This window comes from Ceratosolen solmsi, unplaced genomic scaffold (genome assembly GCF_000503995.2).
Source record: "Ceratosolen solmsi marchali unplaced genomic scaffold, CerSol_1.0 scaffold10, whole genome shotgun sequence".
Lineage (NCBI taxonomy): Eukaryota > Metazoa > Arthropoda > Insecta > Hymenoptera > Agaonidae > Ceratosolen > Ceratosolen solmsi.
In genome coordinates, this window is record NW_011948412.1 from 5,931,101 (window position 1) to 5,957,718 (window position 26,618).

A 26,618-nucleotide genomic window follows, 5' to 3' on the forward strand; every position below is an offset into this window, starting at 1 on the left:
TGATTACCGGCGGTTACGACTGCTGGCCAAAGCCATTCGAATGACACGGAATATTTGAAATAGCGCGACGCGATTGGACGCCAAAAATGATGCGAATAGTCTATCCAATAGCGCTCGTCGATATTTCATTTTGAACGGGCGAAGCTTCACCCTGGCCCTTGAATTATTTTAATGGAATCTCTAATTGACCGCCCGTGAGCAGTTTTTAAAGCGCCAGTCGATTCACCGATAGAGCGAGAGCTAGAGAGAGAGGGTTAGTCGCGAAAACATCGCTCCCAATAATTAAAAAAAAAACGAGCATTGCAATGTGATGAGGCTAGGTTAGGTAAGTGTGAATGGGACGCGGCCAAATTAGCTCGAAAGCGAGAAGAAGCAAGTAGATCCGTTGGTTTTATCCCGTTAAGGGTGAGGGGTTAGAGATGGTAAGGGGGCTAGGGAGCTTGGGCTCGACGACGACGACATCCTCCTACATTCGAAATGGCCGAGCCGACGTTGGCGCGCTCGGCAGGTAAGGATGCAAGGTCAGCCGGCCGCGTGCGAGGGTGCGCGTGCATGTGGCGCCAAAGAGATCGCAAAAAGAGGAGAAAAAAAGTCGTCGGTGCCGCACGGCAGCCAATAAAGTCACTCGCCCCAAGCACATAAGCACGGGCATAGGCTCGGCGATCAAGGACTCGGGCTCGTAGCGACTCGACGGGCGAGCAGCGTCGCGTCCGCGCAAGTCGCAAAGTCAAAGGCCGTGGCGTAGCTGCCGCCGCTGTCGCTGCGCGAGAGGCAAGTGCAGGCATCGGGGTAACCGCTCGGCGTTCCCCATTCGCTAATATTTCGACGGGCTGTAGATAATAGCCGTCGCGGAGGGAGCGAAGCCGCTGCAGCGCCATTCTCGGCCCGAGTGCAGAGCAACGAGAGAGAGAGAGAGAGAGAGAGAGAGAGAGAAAGAAATAAAGAAAGAGAGGGAGGGCGGGCGATTGACCGCGTCGTCGTCGTCGTCGTCGTCGTCGTCGTCGTCGTCGTCGTCGTCGTCGTCGTCGTCGTTGTCGTCGCCGTCGTCGCCGCCGTCGTCTTCCTCTTCCTCTTCCTCTTCCTCTTCCTCTTCCTCTTCGTTGTCTTCGTCTTTCTTCTTCTTCTTCTCATCCTTCTTCTTCTCTTTCTCCTTCTCTTCCACTTCTCTTACTCCGCTTGTTCTTCCTTTCGGCAAGGCCCGGGACGTGCCAAGGAGTGTCTTGCGCGCGCGCGCGCCAAATGGACGTCCTGTGACTCCGAGCGCGCACGAGGACACGGGCAGCGAAGTTGAAGGGAGCAGCGGCGCCGAGCGAGGCCGCCCGCAAGAGATCGAGGATCGAGCTGCTAGGCACCATCGCAGCCAGGATCGCCCGCTTCCGAGTTATTCTTCGGACGGTGGGTATTTTCGCGTGGGTGGATTGCACTCGGTCGAGCGCCCACCGAGGTTAGAGTGGCCTCGTAAAGAGGTGGCGGAGGTGAAGGTGCAGGAGCAGGAGCAGGAGAAACGACAGCGGCGCCGGGAGCCGGGAGCCGCGTCCTTTCGGCGACACTTTTGTTATCGAGGCGTTATTTATCCGTATCCTACTTGACTTATTACGCAGCAAGCCCAAAAGGTAGCGAAGAAGAAGAAGAAAAATATAAAGAAGAAGAAGAAGAAGAAGAAGGAAGAGGAGGAGCAGCAGGAGCAGGAGCAGGAGGTGGGGGTGGCAGTGTAGGTGGCGGTGGAGGAGGAGGAGGTGGAGGAGGAGGAGGAGGAGGAGAAGGAGTAGGAGTAGGAGTAGGAGGAGGAGGAGGTGGCTAAGAGAGGAGCAGAAACAGCGGTAGAGGCAATAACAGGAGGATGGGGAGAAGTAGGAGGACGCGACTTGCTGATTCGGAGTCTTAACCTTTATTTGTCCATGAATTTCCCATTGTTTTGCGCGAGTGATTGCGAAGGAGGACAGGTGTTGGCTCCGGGAGAGCGGCGCGGCGTCCCTTCTGCCGGCCAATTATAGATGTGGACCGCTCTTTCCCGCCATACCATTAAAAGTTCTCTTTACAGCACTATTTTTTCATTAAGGTGCCATTTAAGTTATCCTTTTTATTTTCTTTATTCGTTAACGCACGCGAGCGATTCTCCGTTTTGGCCTCACGAAACCTCCCTTTGGCAAAGCATTTTTTTGCTCCTATTAGAGCCAAGCGATCACTCTCTCTCTCTCTCTCTCTCTCTCTCTCTCTCTCTTAAGAGGTTCGATGGCAATTCTTATGCTGGGCCAAAGATGTTTCAAGGTGTACTACCTGCTCGTTGTATATGTAATTGCAACGGTCTGTTTAGTTACGGAGTGATCAAGGCTATGGGAGATAATGTGGCTTTTGATGTTTTGATATGCTAATAATAAAGTGTAAGAGGGGAGGGTAGTTTACGAAACATTGTTCGATGATTTCTTTGTCATTACAAATTAGCTAAATAGTTTGTTGAAAATTTCTAACATACTTTTAAACAATTGTGCTTAATTTCGAATTACGATACGATGTGATCCACTTGGGAATTAAAAGTGTCTAATAACGGCAAATGATTTTCAGCCGTTCATAATAGTTTAAAATACTTGGAGTCTATTTTATTTGTGCATTAAACATAATTCTTAATTCTTAATAGGATATTCTAAACGATGATTTATTAAGTGTACTATTTATTGTATATATATATATATATATATATATATATATATATATATATATATCTATCATGACAAAGTGTTAATAATTGTTATTTTTAATAAGCAAGTCATGCATTAAAGAGTCACTTTAGTAATAATATAAAACAATAATATACAAAATATAATTTACAGTATGATGTTTATTGAAATTAAATTTTATATTTGGGGCATAAATACATTGCAAAATTACTAATTAATGACACACGGGCACGCATAATATTATAAAAACTAATAAATTTCCTTTTATCGTTATCGTGTTAATATTTTAATAACCATTAGATTTTATTTAAATTACTAAATTTAATATGTTTTTTTTATATATTTATATATTGCTTGCATTTATTACAAATGTTAATATTATGTAATCGCAATGTTTCATGGTAATGCGTATAAACAAGTTGAAATAGTAAAGATAAAAATAATTTCTATTTTCTATTCTATATTCTATCTATTTTTAAGGCATTATCTATTTTATTAATAATTTTATTAGTAATTTTTTTAAATTATATTCATTCTTTATAGGCAATTTAGTAAACAATTAGTAAAAATGAGCGCTATGGAGAATGGAGGTGGAGGTGGCGGTGGAAGTGGCGAAGGTGGTTCCAGAAAGAAAGAGAAGACCATCGAGGGCATTTACCAGAAGAAAACCCAGCTGGAACATATTCTACTTAGGCCTGATACGTATATTGGTTCCGTTGAGCCAGTGACGGAACTAATGTGGATTTATGATCAAGAGAAAGAATTAATGGTTCAAAAAGAAATCAAATATGTTCCTGGTTTATACAAAATTTTTGATGAAATACTGGTCAATGCTGCCGATAATAAGCAGCGTGACCCCAAAATGGACACTATCAAAATTGATATAGACGCGTAAGTTCATGGCATTTAATTAGGCTTTAAAAGTAGTTTAAAATTATTATTATTATTATTGAAAATTATTATTGGAAGAATGTTTAACGTCTCTTTTCCTCGAGCATTCGAATATATTACGTATATTAATAATTAATAATTAATAATATTATTAATTATAACATTAATAATATTAGTAATATAAGAGGCTCAAATTTTATGACATTTTATGATTTTTATGATATAGTTTAGACATTTCTTATTTAATAATTTTGCTTATTGATTGAAACAGTGAGAACAATACAATTTCGGTTTGGAACAATGGAAAAGGTATTCCTGTAGCAATACATAAAGAAGAAAACATGTATGTCCCAACCATGATATTTGGACATTTATTGACATCGTCAAATTATGACGACGAGGAGGAGAAGGTGACGGGTGGCCGAAACGGCTACGGAGCTAAGCTATGCAATATATTTAGTCATCGTTTTACAGTCGAAACTGCGTGCAAAGAATACAAGAAATCCTTAAAACAAACATGGGGCAACAATATGGGAAAAGCTAGCGAGGCAAGGGTAAAAGAATTTCACGGTGATGATTTTACAAAGGTAATACGACTGGTTTGCTCGCTTGTTTAGTTACAAAACGAATTAAAATTTTCATCTTCTATGTAATATCTCATTTATTAACATGAAATAAAATAAAAAATAAAAAAAAAAAAAAAAAAAAAAATCTTTTAGGTTACATTTTCGCCCGATTTGTCGAAATTCAAGATGGAAAGATTGGATGAAGATGTCGTTTCTCTTATGTCAAGGAGAGCTTATGATGTAGCAGCATCTTCAAGGGGAGTAAAAGTCTTTTTAAATGGTTCAAGAATACCAATAAAGACTTTTAAGGACTATGTGGATTTATATATTAAAGGCAAGGAAGACGATACTGGCAATCCATTGAAAATTTCTTACGAAAACAGCGGACCGAGATGGGAAATTGCTATTACTTTATCAGATAAAGGCTTTCAGCAGATGTCTTTTGTCAACAGCATAGCAACGACAAAGGTAACAATTTTTATTTGTTACATTTTCTGCACACAGTAAATATAATATAAGACTCGTATGAAGCAATCGTCATTTATTTTCATTGTCGATAGTTTGTGAAAATGTCATATCGTGTGTTTAATAGGGAGGTCGTCACGTTGATCATGTGACGGACCTGATAGTGAAACAACTCATAGAAACATTGAAAAAGAAGAACAAAGCTGGCGTACAAATTAAACCTTTCCAAATTAAAAATCACCTTTGGGTATTTATTAATTGCTTAATTAATAATCCAACTTTTGACTCTCAGACAAAAGAGAACATGACGTTGCAACAAAAGAATTTTGGCTCTAAATGTACCCTTAGTGAAAAATTCATTACCCATGTAAGTCATTATAATCACGTATTTATTTGCATTTTTTAATTTCTATATAAAGTAATTAATGGTGGTACGTACACGTGTATAATTAGGTTACAAAAAGTGGTATAGTCGAATCTGTCTTATCTTGGGCCAAGTTCAAAGCTGATAGTCAACTTCAAAAACTTGGACCAAAATCAAAGCAACGAAAACTTCAAGGTAAATTGCACTCTTAACGAAACTGTCGTCTCCCCCTTATTTCGCAATTTACAAGTATTCCATTATTACATTTACGTTATTACAATTTACGAAATATATCCTTCAGAATTTTCAACCACAATTCCATGTATTATGCGCAGGTATACCAAAATTGGAAGATGCTAATGATGCTGGCACCGCCAGATCATTAGATTGTACGCTGATCTTGACTGAGGGAGACTCAGCTAAAAGTATGGCTGTGTCTGGTATCGCCTCAATTGGTCGCGATAAATACGGAGTTTTTCCTCTTAAAGGTTCGTTGTGTTTAACATTGATGTCCTAGTCCTCTAAAGTCTCTAAACTCCCTACACTACACGAATCTTACTTAACAGGTAAAATATTGAATGTACGAGAAGCCACGCATAAGCAAATCCTCGAAAATGCCGAAATTAATAATTTGATTAAAATTCTTGGATTACAATATAAGAAAAAATACGAAAGTAGAGAAGATTTGAAAACCTTGCGTTATGGTAAAATTATGATTATGACAGATCAGGATCAGGTTACTATTATTATTATTATTATTATTATTATTATTATTATTATTATTATTATTATTATTATCGTCGTCGTCGTCGTCGTTGTTGTTATTATTCTTATTATTATTATTATTCGAGAAAAATATTTTAATGGCTGTTTGATGAATCATGTATATCATCGTGTTTAGGATGGATCTCACATCAAAGGTCTGTTGATCAATTTTATTCACTATAATTGGCCATCATTATTAAAGCTCAACTTTATCGAGGAATTTATTACTCCGATTGTAAAAGCGAGAAAAGGAAATCATGTCTTATCGTTCTTCTCGTTGCCTGAATTTGAGATGTGGAAGAAGGAGACGGAAAACTTTCACACGTATAAAATCAAATACTACAAAGGTTTTTATTTAATTTTTTTGCTTTGTTTTGTTTTGTTTTGTATGTTTTGCCTTTAATATTATTGCTTCGTAAATTTTGCACTCCCATTGCCCTCCCATGCAATATAGACTTGCGATAAACGCAAGATAAACAATAAACTTAATTTGAAGATTAAACGATTATGGTGTTTTAACTCAGGTTTGGGTACGTCTACCGCTCAAGAGGCGAAAGAGTACTTCGAAAACATGGCTCGCCATCGCATTCGCTTTAGATACGATGGTGATCAAGATGATCAAAACATCATAATGGCCTTTAGTAAGAAGTGCGTTGATCAGCGTAAAGATTGGCTGACTAATCACATGGAGGAAACGAAGCGACGAATAGAAATTGGCCTTGGCGAGCGATACCTTTATGAAAAAGATACGAAAGCCGTTTCCTTTTCCGACTTTATCAATGTCGAACTTGTACTTTTCAGGTGAGAGTGCGTTCGCCTAGTTCTTTCGTCCCACTCTTTTCTTTGTTTGCGTGTTTTTTTTCTTCTTTCTTTCTTTATAATTTATCGTAAGTCTCGGGGGAGAAAGAAAAAGTGAATAAATAAAATGAACGCAGTTAGAATAAGCTATGTTTTGTAAAAAGTAAAGGAAACAAAGATTACATGATATAAAATTACATTTTCAGTAATTACGATAATCTAAGATCGATACCGAACATGATGGATGGCTTAAAGCCTGGACAGAGGAAAGTGTTGTATACCTGTTTCAAGAGGAACGATAAGCGCGAGGTGAAAGTCGCGCAGTTGGGTGCGTCGGTTGCCGAGCACTCGGCTTATCATCATGGAGAAATGTCCCTCATGGCTACGATTGTTAATTTGGCGCAGAACTTTGTCGGAAGTAATAACATTAATCTTCTACAACCCATTGGTCAGTTCGGCACGAGGTTAGTTGGTGGCAAGGATTCCGCCAGTCCTCGTTACATTTTCACGATGCTCAGGTGAGTAATGGCATTTTAATCGTTTCATGTTCAATATTTGCATCCTTCCTATATATATGCTTGGCTTTCCTGAAAATGTTTAAAACATAATAAAGTTGACATAGTTCCTTGCGAAGATCCACCTATAAGTGTCACGATGAACAAATTTTACTTTGACCTTGTATATGCCTTAAATTATAAATCGCATATTTTAATAAAAACGATTTGATTGATAAGTGATATTGTGCCTTCTAGTCCGTTCATTTGACTTCTTTTGGAAAAATTCTTAATAGTACTTAATAGTTGTTGTTTTTGTTTTTTGTTTCTTGTTGACAATTTAATATCCATGTCTCGTTTATGTATACTTAAATAAAATATTTGACCGATAGTAGAGACATTTGGTCTTATTGACATTTTTTGAATATTTTAACACGTGGAAAATTTTAATCGGCGTTACAATGAGAATGTAGCTGCGGCTTGCGCCTTAACATCTCTTGATTGTGCATGAAATTATCAACGCAGTGGAATAATTTTACAACAATAATGACTTAACGTACCATTTTGTAAATCTCACCCTGACTCTCATCGTTCAAAATTTATGACAAACAAAAACATAAAGTACGCGAAAGCCGCCTCGTGCCGTATAGTTTAACACCAATGTGCGTCATAACATAAATATGAGATATAACTTTGAATTTTTGTGAAAAGATCAAATTCACAAAGGCTCTATTAATTGAAGGCTGAATTAATCGGTTGCCTCCTCCGACCCTTCCGAGCATGCAATTATACAATAATTTTGCCAAGTGATTTTGAAAATTTAATGCAATGAACTTGTGAAACGTGTTAAAATAGTGTTAAAAAAATATACAAAAACATCTTCAAATTTTCTAAAATCTACACTTCGTTAAATTTATTCTCTCTGTGTGTGCGTGTGCGTGTGCGTGTGCGTGTCCGGGTTATCTGTTGTTTTACATGCTTTAAAAAAATCATCTATCGTGTTAATAATTCCATCTCAAAGTAATAGGTTAAACTTTTTTTTTTTTTTTTTTTTTTTTTTTTTTTTTTTTTAATAAAAAAAATTCAATGGTTAATAATATTACTTCAAGTGATAATTTATGTTCTTATTTACGAGGAATAGTATTTCAAAATAAAGCGAGTACGGAACGATGAGCATAGAAAAATATTTTCATTATAAAGAGACCGAATAAAAAAAAAATTAATTTCTTTTATGGGCAAGGGTAGGGGTCGGTCGGGATGAATGGATTAGTGCGCAAGAAAATAACTGATTCGATCTTCAAAGAACTAAAATTCATCCGAGACCTTAAACAACGTAAATAAATCTCGCGATAACGAATTGCAATGGAAAGGGAAGGTAATGTAAGGCTTCGAGAAGTTATAAAGTAGATGACCATAAACCCTACGATTTTTTATATTTTATATTTTTTATTTTTTTCCCAACTCTTTTTAATGAACAATAAGCTGACATTTATCGCAGATAGCAAGGAACCAAGCCAATGATTATGATTATCCCAAATCTCAAAATACACATGTGGAAAAGTGTGTCGAAATTCCCACTATTATCATTGCCGTCTTATTTTCCCACGAATTAACCGATCGCGACAATTGCTATTTCAGCCCCCTGGCGCGTTTCATTTTCCACAAGCACGACGATGCGCTACTCCGTCACGAATACGACGACACTCAGAAAATCGAGCCGACGTACTATGTGCCGATTATTCCCATGGTGTTGGTGAATGGCGCCGACGGGATTGGCACAGGGTGGATGACAAAAATCCCCAATTACAATCCCCGCGAGATCATTGAGAATCTGCTGAGAATGATGGAGGGTGCCGATCCCAAACCTATGGTAATTATTGGACGTTGCCTCGATTTTTCAAAATTTCTAATTGCGTCCTGTGTCTTATGTTCGAATTTTTGTTTTTTGTTTTGATTGTTTGTTTTTTTTTTCAAACGCATTCGCATTCGAAATAATATTGGAATCATTGTCGATACCATGTTTCCTATGATTGGTTGAATAGCATATTTCTTGAATTTTAATTAAAAATTGATAATTATTCTCTGATATCTCTTTATTTCATCGTATTGTACCTATAAATTGTCTATCCATATATATATATATATATATATATATAAGTAAAGTAAAGAGAATCACAAGTTTTAATCGTAGCCAATTAATAATTTTGCTTACGTGATGTCACCGTAGGTACCGTTTTACAAAAATTTCAAAGGAACGGTAGAGAGCTGTGGAGATTTCCGGTATGTTATCAGTGGTGAAATATCGATCATTGGCCCTGATAAGGTGGAAATCAGCGAATTGCCAATCGGTACATGGACTCAGGCTTACAAGGAAACGGTTTTGGAACCTATGCTTCATGGATCAGATAAAACACCTCCAATGATCACGTTAGTTAAATGCTTAACATTTTATTTAAACACAGTATTTTATTTAAATACAGTAAAATAAAATTTAATATAATAATTTGATACAGTACCGAAGGAAAATTAACTAATGCTGTCGCTACGTTATCAATGACATTGATCTTTTTTTTCTTTATGATTTTTAATTTTGTAAGAAATTTCTATTCGCTCACACGAATTTATTGTAAAGGTATCATTTGCGTTATAATTTTATTAAGTCGAGCATTTATAAAATCCTGAGGACTAATATTTTAATAGAATGATTGAATTTTATAATTTGTTGGATGCATGTAGGAAATATTTATTGGCTTTCGTAAAAAAAAAAAAAAAAAAAAAAAAAAAAAAAAAAAAACATTTTTGTTTATTTTTTTTATGCTTTAGAGATTACAAAGAATACAATACCGACACAATGGTTCATTTCATTATAACATTGCAACGAGACAAATTAAGCGAACTGGAACGAGATGGTCTTCACAGAGCATTTAAATTACAAACAACAACATCCATAACGTCTATGGTTTGTATACAAATATCCTGTCAAACGACATTCACTCGTATTTCATACGAATCATACGAGTCGTTAAAGTTAAAGTTAAAGTTAAAGTTAATTCATCCATTTTATGATGTACGTTTGCCCACCTGTCAATTCATAAGATCAAAATAACATGTAAATCATTTTATAGACTATATGTATTGAATTATTTGATTAACGAATGATCGATTGAACGAACATAATGCCGAACGATTTTTAAATATATATAGTATGGAATGTAATGGGTTAAAGCATCGTTAGCTCAATGTAATAAATAATTTTACTTTTAGTGCGCATTTGACGATAAGTTATGCTTGAAAAAGTTTGACAATGTACTTCAAATAATGAGGACATTCTTCAAAGTGCGATTGGATTTGTATCAAAAGCGTAAGGATTACCTTGAGGGCATCTTACAAGCAGAGTCCGCGAAATTATCTAATCAGAGTAGATTTATTATGGAGAAGTGCGAGGGAATCCTTATTATCGAGAACAAGAAGAAAAAGGAGCTGATTGCCGAGCTCGTGAGACGAGGATACGATTCGGATCCTGTGGTAGCGTGGAAAATGACACAAAATCGCGAAGCGGTCCTGGTACGTTAATATTTATTGAAAAGATCGTGATACCGTAATAATTGGATGAAATGTCTGAGACCTAATGTTTATTTATATTTACTGTGTGTGACGTAAGGAAATGGAAGTGAGTAAAGAACAAATTATATTTCTTTATTCGTTTGATCACTTACGTACTGATTTATAAGATTAGTTATTCGTTAACCTCGCGTCCCTCCCCATTCCACTCTTTTTTATTGTTTACCTGTTTTTTATTCTCTGCGCGTAATTGCTTTCCAACTGTCTTTAAATATTTAATCAATTTGTGCCTATCTATTGCATTCGTTGTATTTATCGCTTTGTATTTAGAGAAAATTTTTTTTATTTAGTATTGTAATGTCAATTTGTAAATAATAGGAAGAGGCTGCTGAAAATGAAGACGACGAAGCTTCTACATCCGCCATTGCAATAGAGAAAGAAAACTTTGATTATCTGCTGGGCATGACCCTATGGTCATTGACCAAGGAAAAGAAAGACGAGCTATTGAAGCAAAAGGATGATAAGCTTGGGGAATTGCACAGGTTGCAAGCGCGTACTCCATTATCTTTGTGGAAAGAAGATCTCGATAATCTTCTGAAAGAGCTGAACAATGTAAGCTATAATTAGCTCACGTTGATTTGTTATCCTTGTACCCTTTAAATCGTGAAATTTAATGAGAATGTATACTATATATACACATTAGATTATATGAACTGGATCTGTCGTTGAATTATTATTATTGTTGTTGTTGTTGTTGTTGTTGTTGTTGTTGTTGTTGTTGTTGTTGTTGTTGTTGTTGTTGTTGTTGTTGTTGTTGTTGTTGTTGTTGTTGTTGTTGTTGTTGTTGTTGTTGTTGTTGTTGTTGTTGTTGTTGTTGTTGTTGTTGTTGTTGTTGTTGTTGTTGTTGTTGTTGTTGTTGTTGTTGTTGTTGTTGTTGTTGTTGTTGTTGTTGTTGTTGTTGTTGTTGTTGTTGTTGTTGTTGTTGTTGTTGTTGTTGTTGTTGTTGTTGTTGTTGTTGTTGTTGTTGTTGTTGTTGTTGTTGTTGTTGTTGTTGTTGTTGTTGTTGTTGTTGTTGTTGTTGTTGTTGTTGTTGTTGTTGTTGTTGTTGTTGTTGTTGTTGTTGTTGTTGTTGTTGTTGTTGTTGTTGTTGTTGTTGTTGTTGTTGTTGTTGTTGTTGTTGTTGTTGTTGTTGTTGTTGTTGTTGTTGTTGTTGTTGTTGTTGTTGTTGTTGTTGTTGTTGTTGTTGTTGTTGTTGTTGTTGTTGTTGTTGTTGTTGTTGTTATTGTTATTATTATTATTATTATTATTATTATTATTATTTTAAAGGTCGAAGAGAAAGAGAGAAAAGAAGAGGCAAAATCTAGGATCAAGACAAAGAAACCTCCACAAAAGATCTACAAAGAGGAGGATACGCGCAGAGTTTTACCGATTATAGATACTGAATTGAAGAAAAAGATTGAAAAGGCTGATATTGTAGTAAAGGACAAGAAAGAGGGTATTAAGAAAGAACGCAGGGTAATTACGAGAATTTACGTTTGTATGCTAGCGATATAGAGTTGACGAGTAATTGTTAAAAAAAAAAAATTGATTGTTGCTTACGTATTGCATTAGGTGAAGAAGGAGAAGAGCATCGAGGAGAAGGATGAGCTTGATGTATTGATCGAAAGTAATGCCAAATCGCTTGATGACAGATTAGGCTCTTCTCCAGATAAAAAGGGTAAAAAGGGTAAGTAAATAATGGAATATGAGAGAGAGAAAAAAATTTTATCATTTCACAGGAATTATATACTTGCAATGTCCTTGTTTCTTATTAATGTAGCGGGATTGAAGCAATCAAAATTACCATTCAAACCAGTGAAAAAAGGCAAGAAGGATATAGATAAGGAATTCGATAGTAACAGTGATGTAGAGATCAACTTTGAATCTCTTTCACCCCCTCCACCGCCTAGAACACCACGACGAGCTGCTGCAGGTATGATTTATATATATATATATATATATATATATATATATATATATATATATATATATATAAATAAAGATACGAAAAATGTGTCGATCGTTAATATATTGATAAATTTTATTTTCTTGCAGTTAAAAAGAAATATACTCTTAGTAGTGATGAGTCGGATAGTAGCGAAGCTGAACTTCACAGTCTTGGTTCGGATACTGAAAAGTACGTTCGTTCCCATCAATCCATGACGTAAAATCGTCAATATTTTTCAGGCAGTTGAAATTCGACTTCCCAATTTTATCTTTTTTATTCATATGCAATATTCGAATCATTCTTATTTGACCTTTGTTAATTTGTTTCAGACCTGTAACGAAAGTCGCTGACTGTATGGATAGCGATTCCGACGATGAATTCAAAATTAAAAAGGAGTCACCCGAAGCGAAACGTAAGATAACCGATTTATTTCTAATGCCATTATGGAATTAAAAGATAATTTACACTTAACTCACCTACGGCTTATTTAACAGCAAGCTCCGAAGAATTATTCGACTCTCTAGTTTCCAACTCACCCGACAAACAAATGGATAAATTACACAAACCTCGCATCTTTATAAGCTCACCCGACGATTCGCCAATTAAAGTTACTCCCAAGAAAGGTAATAAATAGCTCTAACATATTGTCGATCGAATTGAAATTGTAATCGTAAAATTCTTACGATTAAGAATTATTGGAAAATTGATCTCTAAGAGTAAGCTTGGGCATGAAAGTCTAATTACGTCATACTATCGTGCAATTCGATTTCTTTAAGTATAATGCGAATGTAAATTTTCAGCGTCTTCTAAGAAGAAGGCCGAGAACGGCGAAGGCAAGCTAGCGAAACGACCATCGAAGAAAAAGGCAAGTAAATCATCGGAATCGGACTCGGATGAAATGTTCTCCATGAAAATATTCCCGGTAAGTGTGCGTTTGTTTGATTAATTCATGATAGCGCGATTCCTTAGGTGCTTCGATTAAATGATTAAGGCATCGATTGAAAAATTGATTTTTCACCCGACAATAGGCATTTTGTAGAAAAAAATATCGGGCAGCTCTTAGAGATTGAAATACCGCTCGAATGCTCTGTGTGTGCGTGCGTGCGTGTGTGTGCGTGCGCGCGCGCGCGCGCATAATATCCCCCGATATAGTTTTGACGTTCATGAAGTTTTCCTTGCCGGCTTTGCCCTTGCCGTCCATTATTATTATGACTATCGGGACGTATAATAAAAAGAAAAAAAGATAGAAAGAAAATTTGCTCTAAATATGTAACATTAACATTGCCATTTTATTGGTAAATGTACGTAGGTAAAGAAGAAGAAGAAAAAGAACGATGATTCGGACGAGGTTCAGTTGGTCGAGGACTCGCCACCGCCAAGAAAGCCAGTGGGCCGTTCCAGGAAGCCAATTTCTTATGCAATAAAATCCGACGACGAATCGGATTAAGCCCCATGTACAATAACAATGAGGGTTGATAAAAATTCAGCATTGCGCTAGAAATGAACTTTTTGAAATTGTGACGCTGAGGACGCCGACGCCACCGCCGCAATTACGGTCCTCTTATCAATTAATGATACTCACTCGTTGTGCGACAATCGTCGCCAGGGTTACTCGTAATTTTATATTATATTGTTCTGTACATACATGTATTTGTACATACGGGTAAAGAAGTAAATCGCGCGTTTTTTCACGCGATTCGATGCTTCTTGCTCAAGGAATATCAATGCTATTGCTGAAAGAACACGAGAATTACTTTTTTGCACATCAATATCGATGATTTTGAATAATAATAATAATTATCTCATGTGTCCTACGAGCGATTTGCGCGGTAATCCTAACGTGTGCTAGCGAATATTCTTAATAATGATTATATATATATATATATATATATATATATATATATATATATATATATATATAAAGAAAAAAAAAAGAAAAAAAAAGGTAAATTTATATTTACAGATTTAACAAATAATTAGGTGAGCGTTAGTAGATAATGAAATTCTGTCAAATTTTTTCTATCACTTTTTTTTTCCTCCAAATGTGTAAAATAATTGCGAGTTCAACTGAAAATTACTAGAGATGTCAATTGAAATGTCAAGTCGTTGATAGTAATTATTTCACGTATTAGGCACTTAATTTATAAAAAGAAAAAAAGAAAAAAGAAAAACGAAAAATTAAATTATAAACAATTTTTTTTTGTTTGATAATAAAAAAAAAAAAAGAAAAAGAAAAATTAGCTTCTCTAGAAAGTACAAAAAATATTATAGTAGGTATGTAACGATTTTTTTTTTTTTTTTTTTTTTTTTTTTTTTTTTTTTTATTTCACTTATATATATAAATATTTATTTTTACTTATGGATAATAAATAAATAAAAAATAAAAAAAAAAAATAAAAAAAAAAATAAAAAAAAAAATTATTATTCCATCAATGTTTAATCTATTATAACCAGAGCGTTTGTTACATTCGTGCATAATCCATGCATTTTATAAATTAACAATAATGCTTCTTAAAATGAAATATCCAGTGAACGAATGAATGATAAACTACTTCGGATATTTACTGTACTACACGACTTGTATTTAGTTATTGTATTGTTCCATTTACTTACTTATAGTTGCAAATACTTATAACCTCATTTTTATATACATTATATTTATCTTGACTTTCGTGATGACTATGAGGATTGTAGAATTTTTTTTTTCTTCCTTCCTTTCTTTCTTTCTTTTAATCAAATAAAAATAATGGCTATCGTAATAACAATGGTTGTTTAAATTATGTACCAATGCTTTAAATATATAAGTAATACACTTAATTATAGTTTTAAAATACATGAGCGACTTATTTATTTTACCATCCCTTATAATCCAAAAGAAATCTTATCTCCGCATTTATTAATGACCGATAATGACCATCGAATACGCTCCTCCAATAAATAATAAAGAATAATGTTTATGCCCTCTGTGGGTTAATGCAGCGGGTTGCCTATTCAGCGACCAAATGTCAAATGAATCATTGCTTAATTAAAAATAATGTGGTAAGACTATTTTGTACTCGAGGGAAATAATTCTCATGAAATTTATTGGGCCAAGCAACGATGATACGCAAGTTGTTTTACGATCAAAATATTATTCCTATTATAGTTTTCATGGGAATGAATTAAATGCGACAAGGATAGATTGTACACGCGTGACCACATAACTCGGAAAAAACATGTGCACAGGTATTGGCGAGACAAGTGAACGTTAATCGTGGTGGTCTTGATGGTCGTCTGCATGTCACGAATGCAAATCCAATTCTCAATAAAGTCATTGAGTAAAATTTCTTTGCAACAAGGCATTTAATGCTCGATGCGATGTTGTAAAATTTTTTTATTTTTTTTTATTTTTGGGCCACGAATGTGTATCTTAATATATGTCAATGTCGAAATAATGCCAACGATTATTAATCGTGACTTTTAAGTTGGCCAAAAAATATCACTCGGCGACGATTTGAATGCTTGGCGATAGTTATTAAACAATGCGCTAAGACAATAATTGACTTGAAATAAATAGCGCGCGATCCAATTAAAAATCCACAAATGATACATAAGCTGCAAAGTACAAGATATTCAGTTGAACTTGTATCCAAAATTAAAAACAACAACAACAACAACAACAACAACAACATTTATAATTCATCAGCCCTTTCGAGGGCGAGCAATAAACATTGTATGTGTCTTAAAAATAAATAAATAAACGAATAAGTAAGTTTTTTTTTTTTATTCCGTTCGTTTTATATTTATTTCTAGTGGAAATTTTGCCCTATATCGTCTATCAATATTTAACATTTATTATTAATTTATCTGATATTTACATAATTTATTTAAATAAAATAATAAAATAAAAAATAAATAAATAAAAGGGAGAAAAGAGAAAAAAAGCGATGGAAAAGTTTGTATCTGGGAATCGCTTGTAAATAAGATAAAAGTGAAATATATCTGTGCCGAATTATCTACTCATTGTAATCATTGATAAAATTAGATAATCATTAGAACACATAATGAAGTATTATGGTTATCGAACTCATTCTCAAAACACGATTCGTAATAATAATTTTGCAATAGTAGATTGGCAGGAAAGTTCAATACTCCAAATGCAAAATGGATCGATTAGTAATTAAAATATTGGACGAACAACATCATCTACGATATCAATGTCTGCGGGAAATCTATTTCAGCTATCGTTTGAATTCTTCTATTTTACATGACGACTACATTACATAAATGCGCCTCACAGGATCGGGCTTCTTAATAATAATAATCGAAAGTACACACAATGTACAAATGTGTATAGTATGCGCGAAAAGGTAAAATATGGTAGTTAATGCGTTAATACGTTAATAGTTATCTTTAACGCGGGACAATTTTATATAATCGTCGTGCCAAGCCTCATGCCATCGATGCCTCTTTATGCAATACAGAGTTGCGAGTGTCTCGTTGTTGTTGTTGTTGTTGTTGTTGTTGTTGTTGTTGTTGTTGTTGTTGTTGTTGTTGTTGTTGTTGTTGTTGTGAAACGCAAAGGAGGACGATGCGCTGGACACTCGATACTTTGACTCTTCGAACTAATCACACTGGATTTGTGACTTTCCGCTTGTATTGGGAATTGTTCGATCGATCGATCGATCGATCATCAATCTCATTAGCTTCTAAAGAGCATTTAATCGAATTTTGTATAATTCAATGTGGAAAGGACGCAAACGAGAAACCTCTTTTGTCCTCGTATACGCGCGGAAGCTACAAGATTCAGAACCCGACCGTTTATTTTTAATGGCCGAATGCAATGTTCAAAGCCATCCGACGTTCCGAGGAATTTACGGTTCAGACTGTCCCCCCTGACGCGTCGTCCAATGATCCATTAAAAAAAAAAAAAAAAAAAATCCTCGGCAACATTTGGACGAAGGACATGCAGCTAAGCTTCTGCCACTCGTACACAAAATACAAATGCGACATCAACTTGTCAAAACAGCTTCGTTAACTTTTCGCGTTATTAGAAAGCCGCCGCAATTAAGCTCTAATTAAACGATGTACCTCGGCTCGTTATTAATCCGATGAATAATTGTACCACGCAAGCGCGAATCAACGCGATGAAGGGGGATCATCGTACGCGACATTAGCTGTAACTTTTAAATAACAATTGCCAAAAGTGTTCACCTCCTCTCGGCGAGCTTCCATCCTTGGCATTTGAGTGACTCGTGTTTCTAACAACTTCTTCGCTCCACGCCATTTACCCAACGACGTAAGAGGAATTAAAAAAATAACGAGAGAGAGAGAGAGAGAGAGAGAGAGAGCGGAATAATATATAGAAATGCGTAATGTTAGTGAAACTCGAATCTCATTGCTAATGTGGACACGGTCTACATGAGATGGAAGCAGCACTTTTTATAACGTCAATCGAGAATTATGAATATTTTACGTATATTACAAGTCAATTAAGCTATTGGCAATGAAAGAGAAAACAAAGTGTACAAGCGAAACCGCCAAGCACCACGAGTCACTTATATAAATACATGAATTGTGAAAGTTTATGAGGCAAATTCTTGCACCTGCTCATAAAGTCCACATTTTTCATTCTCGAAACAAACAAACAAACAAACAAACAAACAAACAAACAAACAAACAAACAAACAAACAAACAAACAAACAAACAAACAAACAAACAAACAAACAAACAAACAAACAAACAAACAAACAAACAAACAAACAAACAAACAAACAAACAAACAAACAAACAAACAAACAAACAAACAAACAAACAAACAAACAAACAAACAAACAAACAAACAAACAAACAAACAAACAAACAAACAAACAAAGAATACTATGCACATTTTTTTTAAATAGAAACTTATAAAAATTAAACTATATAAATTTGAATTAATAAGTAAGATTAGTCATTTTCTTTTCAATTTCATGGCAATATATATATAAGCGATTCCATTTATGTAAATAAACAATTTACAATACTATACTATTTTAAACATTGCTATCTTTTTTTTAATTCTTATCGAATTTCTGATTTTCTCTTTTAGGAAAGACTAATTATCAACTTATATATGTAGATATATATATATATACATGTAACAAATGTGCGATAGTCTTATTATAAGAATCTTTCACGTCTTAAATGGTATAATTTTGTTTTTAATTTTTGATTTAATTTTCCTTCTTTACTTCTCGAGGCGATTAGAAATTAAATGAAAATTAATTATTAATTTAGTCACCAAGTAAAAATAGTAATTCATTGTTCATTGCTTCGTGAGACAAAGTCAATTAGAATCACACACGTATTTCTTCGATAAGTCTCAATTATATATGAATGCCGTTTTATATACTTTTTCTACTATACAACCAAATATGTACATTTATTAAACTGTATACACATATGCGTATATATATATATATATATATATATATATATATATATATATATATATATATATATATATATATATATATATATATATATATATATATATATATATATATATATATATATATATATATATATATATATATATATATTGTATATACATATATGTGTGTGTGTACCTTTAAACATACATACATACATACATACATGCATGCATGCATACGCGTGTGCGTGTTTGTTCTACAAAGTGAGCAATTGTTAGAACAATACATTATTTCATCTACGGGAAACTAGTAAGATCCTATTTTCCAAAATTTTATTGCTTTATTACAGATATGCTAGAAAGACATTGTTGAACAATACGAAAAAATACTGTACAGTGATATTCAAAGTAAACTTAAAAATACGTATTTCTTAAAAAAAAACATCGAGCATGTTCTTTATTTACATAATCCTTTATGGAAAAAAAAATGAAAAAAAAAAAAGTCATAAAATAAATAAATAATAAAATAAAGATGAAAAAAAAAAAAATTATTAAAAAGCATTCTTTTCCAATAATTATAAAGTATACACCATATATTACTGTACAATATTTTTTTATAGATCTGAATCTTAATCGCATTATTGAATGCAAAATATGGAACGTTGTTTGCCTTATTATTTGTTGTCATTTTACATTTGTGTATACAAACACGCGCATATGTATGCATATATATATATATATATATATATATATATATATATACACATACAAACGCGCGCGCGCGCGCGCGCGCGTTCACACACACACACACAATATATATATATATATATATATGTGTGTGTGTGTGTATACATTTGTATGCATATTTTTTTTATATAATATAAAGATGGGACAAGGATTGAGGATCGGTGTTGGCATTTTTCGAGTATAATCGACGGATGTAATAGTAGACACTGTTCAGACTTGTATGTATTCTCCTCTGTCCACACTTTTTTTGCCAATCACGTTGGTAAATTGAGACATCGACGTCGTGCCCACAATATTGTACCAACAACTTACAATACTTTTTTTTAACAAGTTCTTTTACTCTCTCGCATACACTTTTTCGCTCTTTCGCTCTATCGATAATCTCATTCATACATGTAACTCTTTCGCTCGCATTTTATTTCACACAAACGTTCTCTTGTTCTCTTGATTTTTATTCTTCATCTTTCTCTAGTACTCCCATAAGCTGCGATTTGTCAACAGACGCGACTATAATACAAAGCAAGGGCACTTGATAAAATAACTTAGTCTTCTATTTCATAATTATCTATGTATAACGTACATATATAAAACAAATTATGAGTAAAGAAACTATTAATGATCAGGTCGGTATAATTATTATGATGCTTAACTTCCCTTATCTTTTTTTTTTTCATTCTTTCATTTTCTTTCACTTAGTTTTCCCTATCAGCTTTAAAAAGAAAAAAAAAAAAAATTAAAAAAAAAAAAAATTAATTTCGATTCGCCTGATTATTACGAGTCAGTAGTGTTGTGTTCTTTCCTTTTCTTTTCTTAGCTTGCTTTAGCACGAAAAAATGACTATAATAATAATAATAATAATGGTAAGTGGAGTTCATGCTTTGAAAGAGCGATACGACGGAGCCCCGGGACAAAAAATTATCCTACGTGTTTTTTTTTATTTTATTTTATTATTTATTATTTTTTTTTTTTTTTATTCGAATGTTAAAATTTGAGTGGAGAAATTAGGCGGATGGAGCACGATCCTAGTAAATTTGTTACGTCGTTTTTATTTTTATTTTTATTATTCCATCATCATCCTCGTTATCTTCACTTTTTTAATTTTATACTCGTGTGTGTAATTGTTGCTGGTTTCTGTCGTTCGTTTCTCACGTCTCACGTTTTCGGGAGTATTTCCAGAAAAAACTTGACTCGGCACTTCTCACCCTCGTTTCACAATTTTATAGTCGATCCAGTTTAGCCTTAGGAACAACTAACCAAATCTTCCTTTACATTATGTGTCTCTGGCTGTGGATGTGTGCGCGTGTCGCGCGTGTATGTGTGCGTGTACGCGCATGTATTTGTGTACGGACTGTGGGTATAGTGTGCTGATAGAATGTGGTGTATTGTAATATGCACAATGTATTTATGACGCGTGTTAATTGTATTTTCATTAATTATTCACGATATAAGTAATTAATTATTAATATTTGAATAAAGTAACATGATGTGCGGGTCAAATATTCATGGAATACCTGGCGCTGCACGACCGTCATGCGAGGATAGAGCCACCACACACAGTTTTTTTTTTCTTCTCTTTCTCTGTCAATGCGGTCTTTCTTTTTTCTGTCTTTGTTTCATTACTTCGTTATTTTACACTATATATATATTATAGCAGATTTATTTGTATAGATATATATATAGTATAAATATTTACATACACGCTAGTTTTCTTTTTTTCGTTTTTTTTTTTTTTTTTTTTTTTCATTAACAATCGTTTAATCATCGCATTCATTCACGCATCGTTATTTTTCCCTTCGCAAATATGTCGGATTAGAGAGGAGGAACATCCCGAAAAAGCAAGTCTTTTCTTCCACTCGACGCAAAGTTGCCCCGGAGTTTTTATCCTTCGTTGCTCTCATTCATTTCTATATCATTTTTATTTATCAAATTTGTTCGCTCTCTCATTCTCTCCCTATCCCTCCCTCACTTTCGCACTGTTTTCCCCTATTCATCACCGAGTAATTTCACTTCCACTGGATTCCATTTATGTCATCTCATTTTTACCTCGAATTTTCTCACCTTAGTCTATCTAAACTCCACTCTTTTCCTCATTTAATTCACAATGACTTATCACATGTTTATCTGTTTCTCTCGATTTATCATTTTTTTCTTTCTTTCTTTCTCTTTTTTTTTTTTGTTTTTTTTTGTTTTTTTTTTGTATAACACTATTATCAGTCAACTCACTGTTTTTCTCGATACAAGGAACGATAATACAATTGAATATTTACGAACACAACATTTTGCTTTCTGTTATGCTTGAATAAATGATTCGACAGCGGCTCCTTGGCATTTCAAGATGACGCAAGTTCGTCTATGTGTTTGTGTGTGTGCGTGCGTGCGTGTGTGTGTGTGTGTGCGCGCGCGCGCGCGCGTGTGTATCATTAACTTTCTCCAAGACACAGAGAGAGAGAGAGATGCTCGTTAGTATTATAATCGCGTTGCGTCCTTCTTCTCATTCCTCGGAGCCACTGTTGCATTCTCTTTTCTACGGTTCTGTGGCGGTGGCGGCGAATCTTCCGATTTTTCTCTCTGCTATCCCTCCCTGCCCATTATTAAATATTTACAATTGGTTATAGCTTTCGTTTACGTTCGCATTCTCTGCCCTCTTCCTCGTGTTAAGATAAGGTGGTATTGCGCAGTTCTGAGTTATTCCAACATTTGGCATGTACATAAGTTTTCCTCGAGGGTCCATTATTGTTGTCACTACTCATCAACCACAACTACGAACTGCTAGACGCGTTCATGCCGCTGAACATGCCGGTGGTGAAAGAGGTTTGCTGCTGTTGCTGAATCTGCTGTTGCTGCTGTTGCTGCTGCTGCTGCTGGCTGTTCGCCTGGCGTCCGTGTTTCGGCACAGGAGGCTGGAGATACTCGTGCCGTGCAAGCGTCAACACGTCGATGCGCTCCTCTTTCCTATACGCTAGACAGCTCCTTATGAAACTCTGGAAGGCAAATTTTTATCTTTCATTAATCGCCCAACTCGCTTTACGCTTTATCAATAATTATTATCGTAGGTTTAAATTATTTAATAATCGTCGATCGAGCCATTGATAATAATAGGAGATAGTAGAAGGGGAGCTAGAGTCGCTTGTAAGGCGTTTTACATTATCCCAATGAGTATTGCTATAATAATAATAATAATAATTATTATTATTATTATTATTATTATTATTATTATTATTATCTCAGAAATCAATCGAGTAATTCGTTCGTTCTTTTTGGTCACAATTGACATGTGAATCTATACGAGAACATGAAATTAGGGAGATATTATTAATATACGTACTTTCGCTTCGTTGCTAACAGTCGGTTTATTAGCGAACTGAACTTCCGTTGCTTTTAGAATTGTATTTTCTTCTAAAATTGTTGCTTGCGACTGATTATGTCCAAAAGGCTGTTGGAAAAGATAATCGTTATTAAACTATCGCTATATTTGTATTTGTCAAAATGTAAAAAAGTTTGTAGCTTTTCACTACCTTTTTGCCATATAGACATTGGTAAAAAATGACTCCCACACTCCAAACATCCACTTTTGAAGATATTTTTGGAGGATTTTTTCCAACTACAAAACACTCAGGCGGCAGGTACCTAAAATCATAAAATAAAACATATATAATAATAAAAAAAATAAATAATAATAATAATAATAATAATAATAATAATAATAATAATAATACTAATATCAAGGTTCGATTTAACAATTAGGCGAGCCCTATTGAAATAAATTAAGAGGTCGACGAGAGAGAAACATACCAGTAAGTACCAGCTCCCTGTGACGTCAGATCCATTCCATGATCTGGATTGTAGTTTTCTTCATCCATGACTTTGCTCAATCCAAAGTCCGTAATCTTTATTTCGCCGCATACGTTTCCTTCCGTTAAAAGGATATTTCCTGTTAAAATCGACGCAAAAAATAAATAAAAGCAATTAGTTGAATGGTACGCTTAATGACGATCATCAGCGATTAATTATCGAATGACAAAGTGAAATCAAGCATTCAATTTAATGTACCTGGCTTCAGATCATAATGTATGACTGGGGGTTTAATTTCATTGAGGTACTTTAACGCCGATACGACTTGCATTACGATTGATCTAGCCTCTCTCTCTGGAATAGTCTTATGCTGAAACGAATGAGATAAGAAAATGATAATGTCCGGGGCAAACAAGCAAAAGCTTTGCGTACGTACAAAATGCGTAAAAATAATGTGCAAATATTTACCTGCTTGAGATAGAAATCTAAATCATGGCCGTCGCAATATTCCAAGACAGTACAAAACGAATTCGCATCAATTTCAAAGACATCGTACAGTTTTACAACCCGTGGATGATCCAATGCTTTGTGAATGTTGTACTCCCGTAACGCGTGTCTGCGTGAAAGGATATAGAAAAGTACAAACAATTAGTGACCGCAACAAGCAGCTTCCAACCCTCCCCTCTCACCCATCCAATAACGGCCAAATTAAACTAAGGCCGAAGCCCCGAACAATAATATACGTATATAGACTTACTTTATGTAATTGGCTTTTTTGTCTTCTTTCCAGTCTTTATTTAATTGGTGAACTTTACATGCCACGTATCGCTGCTCCTTTAAGTCAAATGCCTAGAACGAAAAACAAAACAGACGGCCCGTTAATTTTCAAGCAAGATTCATGCTCCTAAGATCTAATGAATCTGAATTTCCTAAATCCATGCAGTTGCAAATTCGCTCATCTAAACGCGTTTAGAGAATTGCCAAATGTTACATTCGCTCATCTTCACGCACCAGCATCCCCAACCCCCCCAAACCCCCAACCCCCGAAGAGTCGGTTATATTACAGATTTTACAACTCACCTTATGTACCTCGCTGAAGCCGCCTTTGCCGAGCAGCATCAGCAGGAGATATCGCTCGTTGAGCACTGGATGAGAATTGAATCTCGATTGGTCCTCGTTGTGAATGCGCTTGAGCTCCCTGATGTGCAGATTCCGCTCCCTTTCCAGTTTTTCCATTTCAAGCTGCAGGTCCGCGTCCTCCTTCTTGAGGGCGCTCTGCCGTAGCTTCAAGATCTCGTCGGCTTCGTAGTACTCCTGCCACGTGTAGGAACCCGGCACGGCGTCGGGCTTAAGGAACGTGGCCTCGGTGCCGTTGTGCAGTGACGTCGGCTGCGCCGGCTGACTGCTTCGCTTCCTCCCTGGGACATTTTTATTAAAAGCTCACTTTATTTCATCGGTCGGGCGTTAATCTTTAAACTTAAGCGCGTTGGAACTTTGTCACGAGTGATCGTAACGAGGAAGGAAAGCCTTCGACTAGACTATGTTGTCACTGTCGCTGCTGGGTACTGTGTAATGAATGTAACCATGTAATGGGAATGCAGCGCGCGCTTCCGTAATTCCAAAACATACGCGGATAAGGCAATGTGACTTTGATGTTAATGAATAAGAATTACCAACGAATGAATATAAGGAATAATACGAGGAGAAATAGGACGGGAGGTGTGTAAACGAGCTCCGCACGTCAATTATTTTATTTTTGTTTTTGATTCGAATAGAAATTACGTACAAAGCATGGAATAAATTGACACTCTGTCGTTATGGTTTATGGCTACGTAAATGATATTAGCGGTGAGCCTCTATAGAATCAAATATCTCTCGAAAAGTTCGTTTCGAATGATTCGTTCGTTGAGTAGGCTTCGGGTTTGATAATACACCTATTGTAGCGTATGACGAAGATTTGCGAAATTATATATATCCTTGTTCGGCGGCAAACCCTTCGCACCTCATTCAGTTCATTGAAAGTAAAAGAAGATGGGCAGAGCCACAAGGTAAAATATGAGAAATGTGTGTATGTGAGAGTGGTAGTGGTAGGTAGTGAAAACTAACCTGTCTCGCTGTTCGACGGCCTCTTCTTCAGCAGAAGCTTCTTTTGCCTGTCGATCTCCTCGCGCTCCGTCGTGATTTCCTCCTGGCGTCTGGCGAGCTCCTGGAAGGCGTAGCCATCCGTCCAGTTCTCCTGAAAGGTAGCGCCCACCCTCTGCGTGACAAACTGCCCGAGCCTCAGTCGGTTCTGCATGCACTTTTGTCGAGCCTCCTTCTTCTCGATGTTTGACTTCTCTTTCAAGAGCTTCTTTACAACGTCTATACACTTATTTATATGGGATTTGTGCTGCTCTATCACCTTCTGCTGACTCGTTATCTGATGCCTCAGCTCCTCAGCCGTCTGCAATGACGAAACATAATTCGGCCTTAGCTCGGTGATTCCTCCTACCCTTCGTTAGCCTGCATTTCACATTTAACATTTTGCTATCGTTACGCATTAGCGTACGCAGAGTCATTGGATAGGCTTTATTTATAAGCTATAGTTACCCAATTTGTTGAGCGCGTTGGATAACAAATTGAAAATTACATATTTTTTCTTTCTTTCTCGTGAAACATGGTGCCCAGACATCTCTAAATATTCGTGTGTCGCGCTAAAATCGAAAGTCCTTTAACGGCCGCCCTTTAACGCGCCAACTCTGTTTGTATTTCGTATTCGTTATGGAGGCTTATGGACTGAGTGGTTAATCACTGCGCGTATTCGTTTAATCGATGATAACTCATTTTATCGGCTCCTAAATTTTACGCACTTCTCATTAACAAATTATTTTTATTCTTTCGGCACCTATCGACTTACATAAAAAATGTGCAACACAATATTACATCTTTATTTTTGGCTCGTATCGAGCACTATACATCCACTACAATAAGAATCAGAATAATAATAATAATAATAATAATAATAATAATAATAATAATAATAATAATAATAATAATAATAATAATAATAATAATAATAACAACAACAACAACAACAACAACAATAACAATAATAATAACAATAACAATAATAATAACA

General features: G+C 35.2%; 2 protein-coding genes across 5 annotated transcripts in view; one reads left to right on the plus strand and one right to left on the minus strand.

Moving 5' to 3' along the window:
- The first annotated feature begins 1,321 nt into the window (after positions 1-1,321).
- On the plus strand, positions 1,322-14,108 carry Top2 (DNA topoisomerase 2). 4 transcript variants are annotated; one of them, XM_011507456.1, is made up of 24 exons: positions 1,322-1,395; positions 3,219-3,566; positions 3,838-4,153; positions 4,286-4,600; positions 4,725-4,964; positions 5,051-5,156; positions 5,297-5,449; positions 5,528-5,697; positions 5,863-6,073; positions 6,251-6,527; positions 6,731-7,042; positions 8,657-8,888; positions 9,246-9,445; positions 9,842-9,977; positions 10,283-10,582; positions 10,958-11,191; positions 11,906-12,094; positions 12,191-12,305; positions 12,399-12,551; positions 12,674-12,755; positions 12,896-12,978; positions 13,061-13,189; positions 13,367-13,488; positions 13,876-14,108. In XM_011507456.1, the coding sequence occupies exons 2-24, from the start codon at positions 3,244-3,246 to the stop codon at positions 14,011-14,013; spliced, it is 4,536 nt and encodes a 1,511-aa protein (XP_011505758.1). In that variant the 5' UTR covers positions 1,322-1,395; positions 3,219-3,243; the 3' UTR covers positions 14,014-14,108. The 4 variants fall into 4 exon arrangements, with proteins under 4 accessions (XP_011505758.1, XP_011505773.1, XP_011505766.1 ...); XM_011507471.1 differs by lacking the exon at positions 1,322-1,395 and adding an exon at positions 1,681-1,697; XM_011507464.1 differs by lacking the exon at positions 1,322-1,395 and adding an exon at positions 1,695-1,711.
- An 8,009-nt stretch (positions 14,109-22,117) lies between these two features.
- Tlk (Tousled-like kinase) overlaps positions 22,118-26,618 on the minus strand; it is a 141,087-nt gene continuing 136,586 nt past the window's right edge. Inside the window, exons 9-17 of the mRNA XM_011507482.1 lie at positions 25,607-25,943; positions 24,581-24,918; positions 24,258-24,349; positions 23,969-24,116; positions 23,759-23,870; positions 23,501-23,639; positions 23,224-23,335; positions 23,034-23,141; positions 22,118-22,689 (exon numbers count right to left, since the gene is read on the minus strand). Coding sequence (XP_011505784.1) covers positions 22,468-22,689; positions 23,034-23,141; positions 23,224-23,335; positions 23,501-23,639; positions 23,759-23,870; positions 23,969-24,116; positions 24,258-24,349; positions 24,581-24,918; positions 25,607-25,943 — 1,608 coding nt within the window. The 3' untranslated portion in view covers positions 22,118-22,467. The remainder of the gene's footprint in view (positions 22,690-23,033; positions 23,142-23,223; positions 23,336-23,500; positions 23,640-23,758; positions 23,871-23,968; positions 24,117-24,257; positions 24,350-24,580; positions 24,919-25,606; positions 25,944-26,618) is intronic.

Excerpts from the sequence above, each read along its gene's own strand:
- Top2 (XM_011507448.1), top strand. The coding sequence starts at position 1,995 with ATGTGGACCGCTCTTTCCCGCCATACCATTAAAAGTTCTCTTTACAGC. Across the intron at positions 4,965-5,050 it reads GTGAAAAATTCATTACCCAT|GTTACAAAAAGTGGTATAGT; the intron begins GTAAGTCATTAT and ends GTGTATAATTAG. Across the intron at positions 11,192-11,905 it reads TTCTGAAAGAGCTGAACAAT|GTCGAAGAGAAAGAGAGAAA; the intron begins GTAAGCTATAAT and ends ATTATTTTAAAG.